The 17,908-nt window shown below is 38.1% G+C and overlaps 1 protein-coding gene across 4 annotated transcripts in view; it reads right to left on the reverse strand.

The window, feature by feature from the left end:
- MOCOS (molybdenum cofactor sulfurase) overlaps window positions 1-17,908 on the reverse strand; it is a 219,414-nt gene that overhangs the window by 89,541 nt on the left and 111,965 nt on the right. For all 4 annotated transcript variants that reach the window (XR_007888640.1, XM_051610814.1, XM_051610816.1 and 1 more), the window contains one exon: window positions 12,125-12,201. Coding sequence is in view for 3 of the 4 variants with exons in the window: in XM_051610814.1 (XP_051466774.1) it covers window positions 12,125-12,201 (77 nt within the window). In the remaining variant the exon portion in view is untranslated. The remainder of the gene's footprint in view (window positions 1-12,124; window positions 12,202-17,908) is intronic.

The following is a 17,908-nucleotide window of genomic DNA, read 5'->3' on the forward strand; positions in this document are numbered from 1 at the left end:
ACAAACAATCGAGCAGACCTTCTGCCAACATTGCACTACTGTAAAAAATTAGTCCTCTGACTGATGCAGTTAAGCTCAGAAAATTTATGTCAGTAATCTTATCTCCCTAAATCCCTGTGATTTGTGCTGTTAATGCTAAAAATCCATTGATATTTGCAATCTGCTCATTCACTCCTTCTTTTTAAAAGAGTTGGTTTTTTTTTTCACAAATTAGATAACCCAACAAGTTTTAATTACCTCTCTGTACTCTCAATTTATATATGTTATTCAAATACTATCTTATGGCAGAATTTTTCCTGCTGAGCCCCCTTTTTGGTTGATACTTGTGAGAATGACACTGGCATTAACCTCATACTTACAAATAAATTGATTTTTATGACTGCCTTAAAATCTCATTAAGCATTCAGCAGGAAGGTAGCCTAAGTTCAAACTGATTTGGAATTTTATGCTTTAAAAGGTGAAACTAGGCAGAAATTTTAGTGTCTTGGGGTTTCAATCAATATTATGAATAAAATACCAAAAGTAGCAATTATTGGTAAAAACAATAAAAAAAAGGAAATTTTAGCATCAACTTGAGGCAACACACACAGGTTAAAAGACCAGAAGCGACAATCAAGTTAAACCGATTGATCTCAAACCTTTGTATTAAATTCAGTATAGTGGAGCACAGTTTCTAAGATGCATTAACAAAGTACTTGAAACTCGTTAAAGGAAAAAGATAAAGAAAAAAAGAAAGGAGAAAGCAAGAGAGGAGAAAGGAAGAGCAAAGAAAAAACTGACAAACATACTTTTCTACCTGTTTGCCTTTCACAAACCCATGCTGACTGGGCCTGATCCCCTGGTTATCCTCTAGATGTCTTCTAATAACACTCAAGATGATCTGCTCCATGACCTTCCCTGGTACCAAGCTCAGACTGACAGGTCTATCATTTCCCATATCCTCCTTTTTGCCTTTCTTATAGATGGGTGTCACATTTGCTACCCTCCAGTCCATTGGGGCCTCCCCAGTTAGCCAGGACTTCAGCTAAATAATGGAAAGTGGCCTGGCAGTCACACCTGCCAACTCTTTCAGCACCCTTGGATGTAACCCATCCGGTCCCATAGACCTCTGTGTGTCTAAGTGGTGTAGTAGGTCTCTGACCACTTCCTCTTTCATTGTGATGACCTCATTCTGCATCTCCTCCCTGTCTCCTAGCTCATGTGGCTGTATATCCATGGAACAGTTAGTTTCACTGCTAAAGACTGAGGCAAAGTAGATGTTGAGCATCTCAGCCTTTTCCTCATCCTTTGTTACTAAGATTCCCTTTGCAAGCAATAAAGGATGGAGAAGAGGCAGGGCTGCCAGGCAGATGCCGAGGGGGCTCCTCCAGGGCCTGGGCCCAAAGAAGTCTTCCTGGTATCTCCATCTGTGCGAGCTCCAGGCATTTGCTCATTTCAGCACTGTCTGCCTCTTAAGTGTTTAAACCACAACTAGAGCAGCTAGTGCACAAGCACTGAAGCCCTATCTGGAACAGCTCTATTGAGAACCATGAAAATTTGGCAAAGGTAACAGTTGAGGCAGATGTTTATAGGAAAAGTAAACTGCGAGTGTGGCGCAAGCACTAGACATGAAAGCAGTCATTGTACGTGGAATAGCTCTTCTGATTATGTCTAGTAATTTCTTTCTTTCCATTCTATATTGACTGAATCAAAATCAGTCGAGAATAACTGTGATTATTACATGATTTCCAATTAGTCCTGTTCATCTACAATGGACCATAAACTCTTTTATTGTCTTTATTGGCTCTGATATATACATACCCGCTAAAAGTAGTGTAGTAGCTCAACTCGAAGTAACCTTAGTGAGACAACAGGAAAATTTTATTTTGCTTAATTAATTCTGTATCTGTTGATAGACTACTCAACTCTTCTTCCCAAATTAAAGATTTAATGCTCCAGTACATCTAAAAGCTTCAGAGTACTCATTTCTCTATTAGCAAGTCTCCCTTCAGAGGTGTAAGAAATTGCATTGTAGGACCTGAGGCAGAGAATTCTTTGTAACGTTTTGCCAGTAGATGTCTCTGCTGAACACATTGAAGGGAACACACTAAGCTTCAAACTTCAGCAAAATCCAAGAGGCAGTCTGCATCCTTCAGCTGAGGAGCAGGGGTAAAACCAGGTAGGTCACTAGCAACTTCTGAAGACTCTTCTTACACAGTCACAGTAAAAATAAGGTTTACTTAAAACTCAGGTATTCCCAAGTTAATTATTTAAGTATTTATTTTGTCTCCTGATATTAAGAAGAATTCACAAAAGGCTAAATTTATGTATTTAGGTATTCATATTCTTAACGGAAGTTACAAAACTAGAGTCTTGAGGGAAAAAATATTTTTATCACTTAAATTCTAGCTTTTGTGAAAACACGCAGTCCATTCCTAATTCCAACAGAGAATTTTCTTTACATAATATTTCTCTGCAAACTAAAAAATCAGTATGTGGAGGAATGAATTCTAGTTTTAGGCTGAAACAGTACAGTGCATGGTAGAATAATTATGCCCCTGATGGATAACTTTCAGAGGTTCTCAGATTTTCTTTATATCTGTATGTTATGTGGCAATGGTCTTGCAAAAACACAGCTTCTAAGCAAATAAACTTAATATTAGTTTCTCTTAATTGGCACTTGCCATTAACATACAGCATGATTTTCTGATTAATGATGAAGAAAAGATCTCAAAAGGCACAGATCGGCTGGAAAAGCATCTGCTTAAATTACACACACGTAATTAGGAGAGGACGTCAAACAGACTTGATTACATATTTCATGGGTATGTGTCAAAGAGTGTAAAGCACTTGACTTAACCCCAGGGTGATTTCAAGAGGATTAACTCTATCCAGTGTTTGTGATTAGCACCATATAATCTGGATCTGCTTAACAAGTAGAGTTTTACACAATATGCAAATTTCCTTTCCCATTAACTTAGCCCCTTTGGATTTAGCACAAAATCTCTGTGTTGCATGATGGGCTGAAACAGCTGGATCCAGTTAGCTAGGAAATTAAAAATGTAATAAATTAAATAAGGTAATCCTTGCCATGGTATCCAGCACGCACTAGAACAGGACCCTGAGATCTGCTGAAGGATGGCTGAAGTGCACACTCCTAACACGAGCCAGACCTTTTTCCACAAATGACAAAATGCTGATCCTTCCTCTAATCACAATGTGCTCTAGTTTTTCATATAGCTAAATATATTTCACTGATCTGTTAAGTTTCATTTTTCAGGTGCATGCTGGTCAGAAAACTGCTCAAGTATCAGTCAAGGAAATTAGTATCCACAATTTAATATATTATTTCCTTGTTAGTACATCATGATGTGGCAAAAATTAATTAGCAATATATTACAATGTTTAAAATGCAATTAAATACATTTATGTGTAATTTTATTTTTTATATCCCTTTCAATTTTGTTCTAGCTGGAATTATACAGAGATAATTCTTGAGTATCTCTTATACAGGTTTTAAGAATACAACTGCACAAGATTTTTATTTTTTCCCTATTTTAAAAGGGCATTCCAAAGAAAACAAGAACCCTAAATCTAATCAATCAATTTAGATAGCCAGAAGTCTTTGGAAGGTCTGCAACCAAGCCTAAAAGCTCTCAGTTGTGTTCTCCTCTGACATCTAAGGTCCCACAGGACTTTATAGTTTTTTATCTCTTAGCAATGATAATTACAACTGTGTATTGAAAATTACTATTCCTTCAGATCGCAACCATATCTGACACAGAAAATTATCTAGAGAGAAAGGTAATACAGACAGAAGCATTTCTCTCAAGATATCCTTTAGCCATGTGTAGGCAATGCTGGATTGGTCTAGGAACCAGAGGATCAGAGCTTCATTACTCTTGAATGCTATTAACATTCCTACAGACTTTTTTGAAGAGCTGGGTCTCACACCCATTCTCTCTTGATGTTGCCTGTAACAATTTCTCCCACTATTTACTGAACGTCACAGACTTCCCAACATTACCTCAGGAAGAACTGGGAACAGATTCCACATCTACAGTAAAAAACGGTATGCCCCATCCATTGATTCAAACTTGCCTTCCAAATGCATTGTATGTGCTTAGCTGTACTTTCAGACAGTTGCACAGGAGTGCCTCACCTACTTGCTCATTTTGTAATACTGATTCTTTAATTATTTTAATTCCACCTACAGCCATTAGCAAATACGTGCACAGTTGAGCAGGTCTTTCCTATTAAATTAACCACAGTCCCAACTTCTTTTGATGAAAAAGAACCAACTGACTTTGCTTTCCTCCTAATCAGCTTTAACCAGTCATTTGAAAATGAAAACAATCACAGAATTCTGAAATCAGCTGTACATACACATACCTTACATAAGCCATCTTTTTGACTAGGATGTTCTCACCCTGGAGACAGGATTTTTAATTCATTCATTCATTCATTCATTCATTCATTCATTTATTTATTTTGCTTTTGCAAGGTAGTTTGTCTGCTGTCAGACTTTGAGCCTTTCCCTCTCAAAGAAAACAAATATCTGAATAAGCTTGCATTCGAGGGATGGAATATATATTGCAAATCAGATACCACTCATGGAGTAACAGATGAAGGTTTCTCAAATAGAAAACCTCATGCTGAGCCTTCATGCTTCTCAGGGTTCCCCCAGCCCATTCCCTGTTTTGCTTCAAAGGTTTATCTCAAAAACAAGAACTGTAGAGTCCGCCCTGACCAACACAAGTCAAAGATCTAAGGGAAGGCAAAAAAATGCAAAACATTCCTTTCACCTCAACTACTTTCTCTGTTCAGATTCAAAGGGATCATTAGGAGGAAAGTTATGTAAAAGTCAAGCGCTATACCATGCTAAGCTAACACCTAAGCTCCCTTAACAGACAATGAGAAGAATTAGTATTGCAGGCTGTAACTCCAAAACTTCCAAAACAGGTTAGAAGGATCAAGTTGGTGAAGTACTGTCTATTCCACTGATTGCAATGGGGATCTAAATGGTCACTTCCGATGTAGGTACTGGCAGCAATGCATGATAAATCTTACTCAGAGATTAAATACAGATCTGGAAACACATTTAGTTACCTAACTCCCTACTTCTGAACATTAATACCTATGTGATTTAATAAAAGTCAAGTAAATTTCATGGTCAAGGAAAGGGACTCAAGTCTCTCACCTCTCACATCCTCATCTAGCTCCCTGGCCATTACGTAAGCCTTCTTTTCATGGCCCCATTGTCTTCAATGGCAGCATTCATAAGGGTATCCACACAGATTAAATCCTCACACTGAAATGCAACCTTGAGTTGGAAACCTGAAGGTGAACAAGTGCAGGTAATAACGCTGTGTAGGTTCTGATTCATCAGTAGGTCAGAGCTTACTTTCACAGCAATCATCTGATGGAAGGCTGAAAAAACACCTTTCTTGCATTATATAATGCGCAGCAACCTACACAGAATTGCAAGAAAATTAGACTGTACAGCTCATGTTCACATTACTAAACCTTTTTCAGTGGAGGATCTGATTAGGAATGAGGCTCCACAGTCTCAGCCAGGAATAAACAGGATCCACATACAAGGTAATAAAAAGATACACTGATTGCTTAGTCATTTGCTGTAGCACTGTAAAAAAGTCAACTTCTTTGTTTAGGAACACAATGGTTTATAACGAACTAACTCAATACAGTAGATATAGAAACAGATTAATCACTCCAGTTTACTAAATGTTCTCCCATCTTGCTTTCCCAGTTTTATACTACTGTATATGCCTCCTGATTTAACTGACAGTGAGAGAGCAGGCCCAGGATTTTATAATTCTTGTTAGACCACCACCTACTATCTCAAATAAATGGAAGAACTAACACATGGACAAACTCTACTCTTATCAGTTCATTTCAAACTCTGATTTATAGTTACTCCAGGTAAACAGAGACATCCACATTCTTAAAGTACCAATCAGGGCTGGCAAAAAAAGAATTATCGGAGTCAGAAAACAGACAACAATGTACAACAATAACCATACTCCTTCCTTAAAGTCTGTAGCTGGGAATGACCAATGTAGGAGTGCATTTTGTCACTCCTTAGGATCCAGACAATAGTTCTTGTAAATACACTGGCTCTTCAGCATTTCTGTTAGCTTACTAAAATCAACACTGTGACCTGCAACACAGGACTAAGGATACTAACATGTTCAGCAGTTGTCATAGTCCCTGTGCAAATGCTGTTTTTCCCACTGTTTTGCCATATTTGGTTGGTTTCGGTACATTGGTTTGTTGTTTTTATTTTCTGCAATGATTTAACCAACAGTTAGATGAAGGTGTGTAAATCATATGAAAAAGCAAAGCACATACTGTGATCTTATTGCAGGTTCCAGTAACTTCAGAAGCAATTCTTGAACCACAACATGGAAGTGTAACTAGTAGGACACCCAATACCTGTGACTAATCTTGATCTAGGGACTAAACAAGACACATCAAGAGGGATGGAAGAGGAACGGGGGGCACCGGCCAGACTAACCAGCATATGCTACCAACTCGGTGGGGTTAAGGCTTCCTTGGTGATTAAAACAAGACCAGTGACTCCAGCATTCTTTCATGTGGGAACACACAAAGCCCACCCAAACAAAATTGCCTCACATTTCTACTGGTAGTCTTTAATATTAGAAACCTACAATAGACACAGTCCTACCAAAGGAGAAGTTCTCAGATGCTGCAGACTTCAAGAGCTCAGTTATTGCTGGATGAGTGAGAAGCCTGTCTGTATTAGACATGGACACTCCCTGTTACTTCTTGCCTCAGCAAGCCACAGCTGATGCAAGAGCACCTGTGGTGATCCTCCAGCTATTAGCTGCCCCAGCTTGGGCTTCCCAGAAGTCTCCCAAGCATGAAGACTGTTGCAAATCTCTCCCCTGTAATAACACTGGATGCCACCAAATACCTTCACTGCAGGTCTTGCTAACTCTTTTTTCTGAACACAGAACAATTATCTCTTTCCAAGAGTGTATTTTCTGTTGGCTGTTGTACTTCATCAGCTCAGCTTATAATAAAGACAATTTCCCCTTCTTTTAGTTCCTAAGAATATTTTTCTCTCTAGCTGTATTACATTAGAATATCCATGACATTTATGTGGTGTACTACCTCTTCCTCTGTTATCTCTACAGGCCTGAGGAATGACTCTGACATTTTTGGTCTTTCCTAGCCCTCTTTGGAGATTATGCAGTTTGTGAATGCAATCCACATTAATATTAGAAAATGCATATTAAAAAAACCTCAAACAGAAAAGCAGGTTTTATTTCTAGATAGTAAAGGATGCAAAGGCAGCCCTGGAAGGATTTCTTCCAGCAAATCACTTTGTCAAAGCTCTTCAAATCATGCTCTAGCTGTTCTTCTCTTCTTTCAGTGGTACAAATGATGTCTAGTTTGCATTAGTTAAGTCACGAAAGACAGCTGAGAAAACCTGGACTGATGTAATGTGCTAGCAGCAAGAAATTAGTAACTTTTTTTCTAGTTTGTCCTCTAAACCAAGTTTATCTTGGGACAGGAGAGGATAGATTTTTGCCTATAGACATACAAGAAGTGTCATTATCTAGGAATCAGAACACCTTTGGATTGTAAGCTTTTACGTACTTCCTTCACATTTAAAAGTCAACCTTTTGTTTCTGATGCCAGAATTTAAAGTGCCCTCTCGTCAGTGTATCCATATTTTCATATTTAGAGTGTGGATGGAGAATCTTCTCCCTACTGTCAACTCATCAAATATTTTTTCTGAGAAAAACAACCCCAACAACCCCTGCCCCTCTGCCAAGTACAGTTAGAGGAAATGTTGATTATAAGCAGCGAGGTAAGATTAGTATGAATTGTCCAGGTTTCTTTTATGCTAAAATTCATCTTATCACAAACGTTTGTCCAAAAGAAAGTAAAAATTTCATCAATGATTCCTTCTCTCTTAAACCAAGGGAAGACTTTCTCCCTAAAATGAAGAACTTCATAAAAGTCAGCCAAAATGGATCCACTTCCAACACACCTATGTATGTCAAGCCAGAACCCATTTATTAACAGCATCTTTAATCTTCTGACTTTTAAAAGAAAAATGCCAAATCCATTAAAATTATGAATGAAAGCAGCCGCAAGGATGAAAGCAGTAAAATTCACAGCATCAAAACCATGATTCAAATTTAGGTGACATGCCCAGACAATGGCAGGATACAGTCAAAAACTCCACACAGGAGAAGAAATCTCAGTAATCCCTGCCAATCTGACTGAGAAGAAAATTTTTTTCTTGTCCTAAACTGTATGACTTGCATAACATACATGAGAATCTGTGCCGTACCACTAAACTCAGCTTGCTCAACGTCCCATCACTGGCTGCAACCAGTCCTTGATGTAACAAAGGATGGTAAAAATTATAACAGGGCAAAGTATAACTTAAAAGTCCCAAAGACAAGTTAAAAATCAAAGTCAGCCTCATCATTTAGCCTCTTCCACTGTATTTCACTTTGGTTGTTGTGTGGTATAATTGCCGTTATGAAAACCAACACAACCTTTATTCTTCAACAACCAGTGAAGCATCCAGTTAATTTAAAACAGACTTTTAATTCATTAGCCTTAGGAGAGTTACTCCAGGTCTTAAAATTTCTTCTAATACATATTATATTTTCTTGTGAAGGGAATTAGTATTTCCTGAACAGACTTCATAGAAATAATCCTTCTAATATACTCACAAGTTATGTACCTTGGGATACTTTGTAAAACTGATAAAAAGTTGCTAATAAAAACACATACCAGCTAAAGGTTAAAATTAGCAGTGCAGTTGTTTTGAAATTAAAATATTTTTCAAAACAATTATTATTATTATTTTTATTTTTTCAAATTTCTCCTCAGTAAAGTTCCTTCTCACTTACTCTTTCAGGTTGTATTTTTTCCTCATCTGTCCCTACCTTTCTATATTTCAGCATTTTGGAAAAAATAAATTTTAAAATTGAAAAATGAAATATTTCTATTTTTTTTTTCCTTTTTTGAAAGGATTCTAAATCTGGAAACTTGAAATTTACACATTTTTTACATATCAATTTTCAGCTTCAAAAAAGCTTGCTTTCTAGGGAAATCCAAGCTGTGCAATAAAGGAACACCAGGAAAAATAAAGTTTATTATAGCAGTTAAAATACACTAATCAAAATACTCTGCAAAATTTATAAAAATATCTCTTCTAATCTAAGAGATGTTGTTATACATAAGACAACAGACATAATTGCTTTGATAAACTTACTAAATATCTCACCACATCTACAGAAGTGTTCTAGCACCCAGAAAATAGCAGTCCATAGCTCTTTTCAGTGTGATAAACACTGCTATAAAAAGCCTTGTAAATATTTTATTCAAGCATACTGGTATGGTGCTGATACAATCAATTGCAGTTTTTAATAATGAGCAAACATAACAATTCACCATATACTCTTCAGAGAAGTATAAATGCATATGCTTTGCTATATGAACCCATTAGGCCTGTGTATTGATGATTGTTAAAGAAAAAAAAAAGTTAATCAATACTGCAAACAGAAAGTTATTGCTTCAAGCTAGATTAAAAAAAAAATCTCCAACCAACCACCCATAAGGAATAAATGAATCAAGCCCCAAATTAAAGCCCACCCACATAACAATTCTGTGGAGAATGCCTTTGACAGGTTATTCTAAGCTACTTCAGCTGCCTTAAGATTTTAATCACTGCTACACGTCAGAAGGCAAATTAAAAGCAGTAATAAATACTTAAAGGTCTCAACATACTATTTTTCATGCCTCTATTCTACACTTTCATCCACTGCTATCCACTTTATTTGGGTTTGGGGATAAGTACTCCCCTCATTCTAGTATGCAGAGATTTTTCAATTGTTTAGCTGAAATAGGTACCAATAGAAGGTTTAGGTGGATGGGCAATGCAATGGAAGAGATGCTATTATCAACGTTCCCATTATGGCAGGCAATGCTGCTACACGTAGAACCAAAGCAGGTAGCCCTCTTCACAAGGGAATGTGTTTGTTTAAGACTGCACTTTCCTCAGAATGTATACTAAAGGCTGGTTTCTAATCCCTGGTCTCTACACAAAGCATCATAAAGCAAAATATCGTCCTTGTTGGGGCTCAGCCAAACTCCCACTGAAGTGGATGAAAACTGCTATTCATTTCCACAGGAGCAAGACCTCAAGCATCTCAACAGAACACTCCTCACAGAAGTCTTGCCCTACAAGGAAGAACAAACTAGAATCCATCAGATAAATCCTGACAATAAACCTCCACAGACACTAGCAGAAATTATACCAGCCTGAAAAGTACATAGTGTTTCTCTGGACTCAGGTGTCTTCCACATCATGATACACTTTATGCCTTTATACAGGAGTGCACCAGAGAAAGGTGGTTCAGACATTACACATTAACTGTGAACATACCTGAGTATGAAACACATATTTTAGGAACATGTTTTGTTAAGCTGGCACACTGCACATATGGAAGCACATCATGGTGCCAGCCACCTGCACAGCCAGTGGTGCAAGCTTCCCTAGCCTGGAGTCATCTCCTGCACCTTTCAGGAGAATCACTGCCCCATGGCAGCATTCCCAGAGAGGCTGTGCATTTGGGGTCCTGAGCCAGCCAAGTAGCAGTCTACCCTGAAATCAACAAGGCACAGGAGCATCGCCTTTCAGATACAGCTTCTGGCATGAAGATCAGCTCAAAGGTTCATTTGGGACTTCAGCATTACATCCATACTAAGGGCTTCAAAGATACTCAAACAGTGGGAGCCACTGAAAAGAGCTTCAAAGCCATGAGACTCCCTAGCAAGCTAGAAAGCCTGCACTGGCCTCTTATCCCAGGCTACCTGCCTTTTGCCTGGGGAGATGAACTCACAGTAGTAGATGTGTCATGGAAACAATCTTCCCAGGAAAGTCCACTGCGAAGAGATCTTTGCCAGGTTTGCACTAGCTTCCCAAAGTTAGTGTGACTGAAGGATTTCCATTCCATAAACCAAGGCAAGATCAAGATGGCAAACTATGAGCTTGTTTATAAATCTCAAATGTACTTAGCTCTGCACATTGCCACAGACTGAATGTGCCTTAAGCAGCAAGAAAGTAACCTAAACAGAAAGGTCTGTCTTCCACTCTTCACAGCTCAATATGCCCCAGCTTGCCTTATAATAACCTCTGAATGGAAGGAGGCATTAGCCTTTGGTAGTTACAAAATCATAGACTAATTTAGGTTTGACTTTTTGAGGTCATGCAGCTCAAAGCAGGGTTATCCTTAAAGCTAGATCAGATTGTTCAGGGCCAAACCCAGTCAAATTCTGAACATCTGCAAGGACAGAAATTTGACAGCCTCTCTGGGCACTTGGTCCAGTGTGTGACTACCCTCATCCTAAAAAATGATTACTTTATGCCCAGTCAGAATTTCCCTTTCACTTTGCACCCTGAGAGGCAGGAACTTCACTACAATTTCACAACAATGTGCTTTTCTGAGAATTTCCTGAAGACTTACAGTGCTAAGTTATATCAAATAGAGAACAAATTGAGAAAAAAAACCCAGAACAACAAACCTGGCAACATAATGCTGCTTTCCACTAACATGTGTCAAAGTACTGACATAAATTAACTGCTGTGAAAAGCTGTAGTCTGAAAAATTTACTGTTTGAAGATAGCTACCAGTACGGTGGGACTGTATTTCCTACTTAACAAAAAGCTTTGGGATGTACTCTAAACTCTCTTTTTTGATTCCTCAAGTTACTTGGTCTACCCACACAGCAGGAACTCTTACTGCATCAAGTCTCAGTAAGATGTACCTCAGCTACTTTCTTGTTGCATTTTTGTGAGCATGAGGCAGACTAGATGTGCTCAATGTCCTCAAGCCTTGCATTTGTGTATGGGGAGAACAGTGTGCATGTTCTGGTTTTTTCCAAACCAGGCTCAAATAAAACAATACCCAAGATCTAAGTAAGCACTTAAGTCTCATCTTCACACTGATGAACATGGATAATGTATCTAGAAAGAACAATTAAGCTACAGCCATAGGAAATATGAACAGACTTATGCCCTGAGTCTAAATCTGGAACTTCACTTTTCAGTATTAGAGTTATGTTAACTGACCTGTGAGTTTTTCCAGAACATCAAATCCATGTTTCAAAGCAATGATATCAAGAAAAGAGACTGTGCCATCTTCAAACCTAAAGAATGGAACAAATGAGCACAGTAAACAAATCATGCAGCTAAAATGCATTTTAATCTATTTTGAGAGTTATTATTTTATACTCAGCAAATCTAACTCACAGAGTGGGAACTCTTCCCTTAGGGATTAATCTTCCAGCCTTGCAGTGTCCTGTGAAGCAAAAATATATTCTTCAAAGCTAGAGGATCACATGAACAGTTGCTCACACACAGAAAGTGATATTTACCCCTGCGTGGGCTACTGCTAGGGTTTGGATTTCTAGAGTAATGGGTAACAGTTATGTCATAAGGTCCTAAGTTGTCTTCTAGCAACTTCAGACCATGTCAGGAATAGGTGACGAGATAGGTGGAGACCTTGTGTATGCCCCATTCTGAAGTGATTATATCTAGGACAGTTGAGTTGGAAAGGAAGAAGAGACCTTCCTTACCTGGAGCAAAGAGGAAGATCACCAACAAATCTCCCTCCACATGCTCCTCCCAGAAATTAAGAACTGATGTATAACAAAAGTGCTATATAAGGAAGGGTGCATCCCATACCAACTTTTTTTAAAGGAAACACCAAATGAAAACAGATTTGATAAATAACTGCAGCCACAGATCAAAAGGAGAAAGTGTAGCTCTGAGGTGGGCATTTATTCAGGAAGTGGTACCCAAGAGGATTTTAAGGGGCAGAAGAGACACCGTATCAGGCATCAAAATATTTTTTTAGTCTTTGTATGCAACACAGTCCACGAGGAATTTTATGGAGTAACCATTCAGTTTGCTTCACCAAAAAGGGGAATGCAGAATAATGCTGACAACTGATGAAATCAAAATTGTACAGATCTCATTACCATCTAAGGCAGAACCTGGGGTCACAGCAAGACTCTCAAAAAGAGGGAGCTATCTGCAAAGCTGTAACAGTTAATGCTGGAAATTAATCCACCAGCAACAACCCCAATTCTCATGGGTGAAGTTTAAAATTGAATTCTGACTATGAGGATGAGACCTTCCCAGGAACCTGCTGTTCCTTGAATTTGTCTCAGAAAAGGCTGATGATACTCACATTGAAAAATTACTGGAGGATATGGAGCACAAAAAAGGTGCTCTTGGGCAGAAAGACTTTACATGCACACATAACAAACAAGAAAATAGGGGATTACTTTGTTTTTCTGTATGTATCATTTTTCATAATGCATGTAAAAAGCTTTGGTGTCACAATTAAATATGTATTGTGAAAAGGCTCGAAGGTTAAAAATAACAAACTTCAAATGCTTTTTCTGTAATGAAGTAAACCTCAATAGAAGAGCGTAATAGCTTTCACTTCAACAGTGATTTTTCTTACTTATTTTCTATTTAATTTTTCTATAGTTATCAAATAATTTAAACACTGCAAGTGACACTGTCAGGTAAAGAACATAAAAAGCTTCAAAAATATTTAGTAAAGTTCTGCACAAAAGAATAATGCAGGAGTATTGTGTACAATTGGTAATATGTTCATCTGGAATGAAGTAAGATGAATACAGGCAGCAAATAATTATAAACTGAGACATAAGAGAAAAGTGGTCGACTGTTACAAGGATGAATGGCCCAAAAGAAGACATATGCTTGCATATTTCAACAAAACATAGGCAAAAGAATCCTTCTTAGGAATTCCTGAGTCTAGCCTAGCAATAATTATTAGCAAATTCTATTGCGCCTGAACGTCAGGGAAGAAACCTTGCTGGTTGTCAGTAATTACATTTAAAATGGCCACTTGTGATGTGAAAGAAACCTAACAGCAGTAATATTTTCAAAGATACTTGTGGACTAGTACGTGAGGGAACCAATACTCTATCCAAAAAGCCAGAAAAAATGGGGGAGGAGGAGGTAGAAGAGATAAGGCAGAGGCTAACAGTGCTTTTGGAATTAAATGCAGAAAAACATGAAAAATTCCTACTGGCTGCAAGAAGTGTCACAGCGATCCCAAATGGCTGCCAAGGAGAGATTAGAGAACAGATCAGTGAGGGCAAAGTGACCTGCCCTGCTCAGTTACTGGAAATAGCCTACAAACAAAATAAAACACTGGGAACAAAAGACCAGAGCAGAGACACTGGCACCGAGACCATCAAAATGACTGCACAACCCTCAACAACCTTATCATTATCAGAACTGAAAGACCAACAAAGGTATCAGCCTAGATCTACAAAGGCCTCTGTGTCTTACCTATACCAAAAAGTAAAATGACAATTGGATTTCTGTTCATTAGATGTGATTATTAACTAAGCAGACAACTGCAGCGCATCCATGTGCAATAGAAGATGCATGTATCATGTCACTGGTCTAAGATCTTCAAGATTTTCATAAAAATACACCAGAGCTTAGGAATCTCTTTTTGGTTAGAAAAAAGCAAGCAAACACAGTTAATGAGTTTTTGGTCAAACATTATGCTCCAGAACAGTACAATCATTGTGGCAGTATAAACATCCTGTGTTGTTTTGTCAGACCCAAGTTATTTATTCTTTCTGAATTACAAAAATATTGCCTTCTGGGAGCTGCATTGCAGGAACCAGAAGCAATAAAATAACTGAAAATAATGCTAAATAGATTTGCTCAAAGATATGGGCAAGTCTCCCTTTTTACAATTGAGATATGGACTATTTTGCAAAATTCCTCTCTTGTGTTTTGTATGTTCATATGGCCCTCTCCATTTCTACATTACCAGCTTTTCTTTTCTGATAAAGAAAGAACTAATATTTCATTATTCTTATTATATGTATGTTTACACTACTTTCAGTGCACTTGACTCTCATGTATATTCTTCAGATTTACTGACCCCCTGATGTGCGATTTCATGTAATGCTTTCATTCCCCTACTTCCAGCTATTGAATGGATAATTTTGCGTTATCCCCAGAGAAACCTTGAGGAATCATATCTATATTCTGTATTTAGAAAATCTATAAATTCTGATATTTATCAAATTAAGCCTTAAGTGTTATAGCAATTGCACTTACTACCATGGCAAAACATCATGTTATGAAGGGTAGCTACTCCCCTCTTAGGTCACAGAGCTCTTTCCCAGCATATTTAACTGTATTTAGGATTGAGAGGAAATGTTCCTCGCATTGCAAAACATTGTCTTCTGAAGGCTACTTTTCTGTTTGATGCAACTGATGCTTCACATAAATTCTTTCCCCACTCAACAGCAGTTCCAGTACTAGAATAACCAGTTTAGGATGAAGTTCATTTGAATGCTGGTCTAGAAGCCATTTCCTGAAGTAATAAAGGTTCTGCAGCTGATCATATATAAGGGATACTTACAAAGCCTAACACTGCAGAGTATCAACCCAATAAACTACAAGCCTACCTCTCTTATCTAGTTCTTATTATAATTGATCCCACTTAATCACATTTGGGATGAGATCAATTGTGTAGCTGATCATGTTTGTGAAAAGCTGACAGCATTTGACATCAACCTGCTATCTGACAAACTGGTTAAACAGCTTGTGGCATAATAAAATCCACAGCAGCCTGCCTAGTTCTATCAAGGAGCTGTGAAGCTGATGAGCTGTTCTTCTTTTCCAAGTTACACAAGTCCTCTGGTTCTAGAAGCAGCCATTTTTTTGCGTCACGGGAGAAAACTATTGCTTACAGAGAGAGGTCCCACCTTTAGGATTTTCCTAGTGATAGAGATAGGCTAATCTTCCTTTGAATCCTTGTTCAATTGGTTGTTGTGACATCTTCTGTTAGGCTTCTGCATAGAAATGTTATTTTCTAAAGTCACCATCCCACACTTCAGGGCAACTGAAACAAGGAAGGAAACTGTGATAACTTGGCCAGTTTGAATTGGTCCTCTCATTAGCTGGTCAGCTTCACATAAGTATGATGACAGGAGTCATGACCTGGACAGTTGTGATTTGAAATAAAGTGCTTAAAGGCTAAAAAAATACCAACGCACGTTTAAAGAGAAGACTTATGAGTAAAATTTGGTGGAGATGCAAATATTACTCTGGAGCTGGACAGCACACTGACTTAAGTTAGGAGTCCAAAAGGGCCCTAAAATCAACGCTGAAGTGCTGGAGTATCTTGCATAACGTGACCTATTCTACGTATTGGAAGTATACAAAGCACAGCTTTTAAGTGTTTTAGGTGGGAGGACTTGCCTCTGGATTCTGGGAAGGCTAAGCAAGCAGCTGAGAGATTCAGCTGGTACTTTTCAATTAATTTGTGCAGACAAAGTAAATCCAGACAAAGAGCTAATGCACAAGTGCCATTTCCATCCAGAACACAGCTCGGAGCTTTGAAACTTTGATAAAGATCCCATAACAAGGTCAAAAATAATCCTGCTCATTTGAGAGCACTGCTGAGTCAGTGCAAAATGCAATGAAGGAGCGTGGAAGGGAACATCACTGTCAGCCAGCTTCCAACTCTCATTTACACCGCGGTAATGCCTCCATTTAGGTTAAATTAGCAGAAGTCATTCCTGAGTTTCTAAAGCAAGTAAAAGTGAAACCAAATCCACCAAGAAAGCATATTTCTGGAATAAGCTGCTTTTCTTTTCTTTTTTCTTTTTTTTTAAGCACTCCTCAGGAGTGGAGCTGCCCTTTGAAGTGAGATGTTACACAAGTTCCTTTCATCTTTTCAATTCATTTATTTTCATCTAATTAAAAAATGCAACAATACAGAGAGCTTCTTGGTATGCGTATAAAAGTAGTTCATTCAGATCCCGTTTTTCACCTCCTAGAGATATTTCATATCACCTCCACATGAAACAACTGTGCTAGCAAATTAAATTTTTACATTTTATATATTTACCTTTTTATTCTATATTGATATTTTCTGGAATTACAATAGCGCTAAGGGTATACAGTGTGAAGCTTATGGCTGTAGGAACAGACTGGTTCAGCCACATTCATGTTCTTAGGTTAATAATTGCCATCTCCCATATTAGCAGGGGAATGGAACTTAATTGGTCTCCCTGCTTTTCAACATCAAAACACAACATTTGGAAAAGGAGGTACGTGTTGGTTATTTTCTTTTATTTAACTTAAAATACATCATTATCGCTCTTTGAAACCTTGAGGGCCCTGTTCTGCTCTTTAGCACATCTATCAACTCCTCCTGAGAGACAGTTCTCAGGTATCTTTCCAGGGTGTTTGTGGGCCTCCGGACAACACCCCCCCCCTTGGTCTGGCATTGTCTCCCACAGATGATGCTCTTCATTTTTAGCAATTTCCCAGCTGTCTATATTAATCACTTAACCATGGTCATATTAACACTAATAACTGAATTTTAAGGCAGCATCGTGTGAGATACTCCATTTATCTGTGATGTTTTCAATCCTCTACTAGGAAAACCTTGGTCTAATCCCCAGACCAGGAATCTCATATACACACTCCCTTTGGAGTGAATACCTTTGTTTCACATGGTGGATACCACTGAAGCAAGTAAATAAAATGAGGGGATAACCTGTTGTTAACAGGCATGTATGTTATCATTAGATTACACTTTCATAATAATCCAACTTTTGCTTAACTGCCTGCATAGGAAAGCCAAGAATTTTAATACTAGCAGACTAGTAAGAAGTTACAGACCTCAGAGTAAGACACCTACTCTCACCACTTCAGCAACTCTTTTTTACCTCTGTTAGTGGCATATTAACATTTTCATGAGCGATAGTTGTTTCTCACACAATGAAAGGAGAAGACTTATCCAGTGCCCCAAGAACTGCCACTTGAGGACAAAAC

Source organism: Apus apus, chromosome 2, assembly GCF_020740795.1.
Source record: "Apus apus isolate bApuApu2 chromosome 2, bApuApu2.pri.cur, whole genome shotgun sequence".
In the NCBI taxonomy this organism is placed as follows: Eukaryota; Metazoa; Chordata; class Aves; order Apodiformes; family Apodidae; genus Apus; species Apus apus.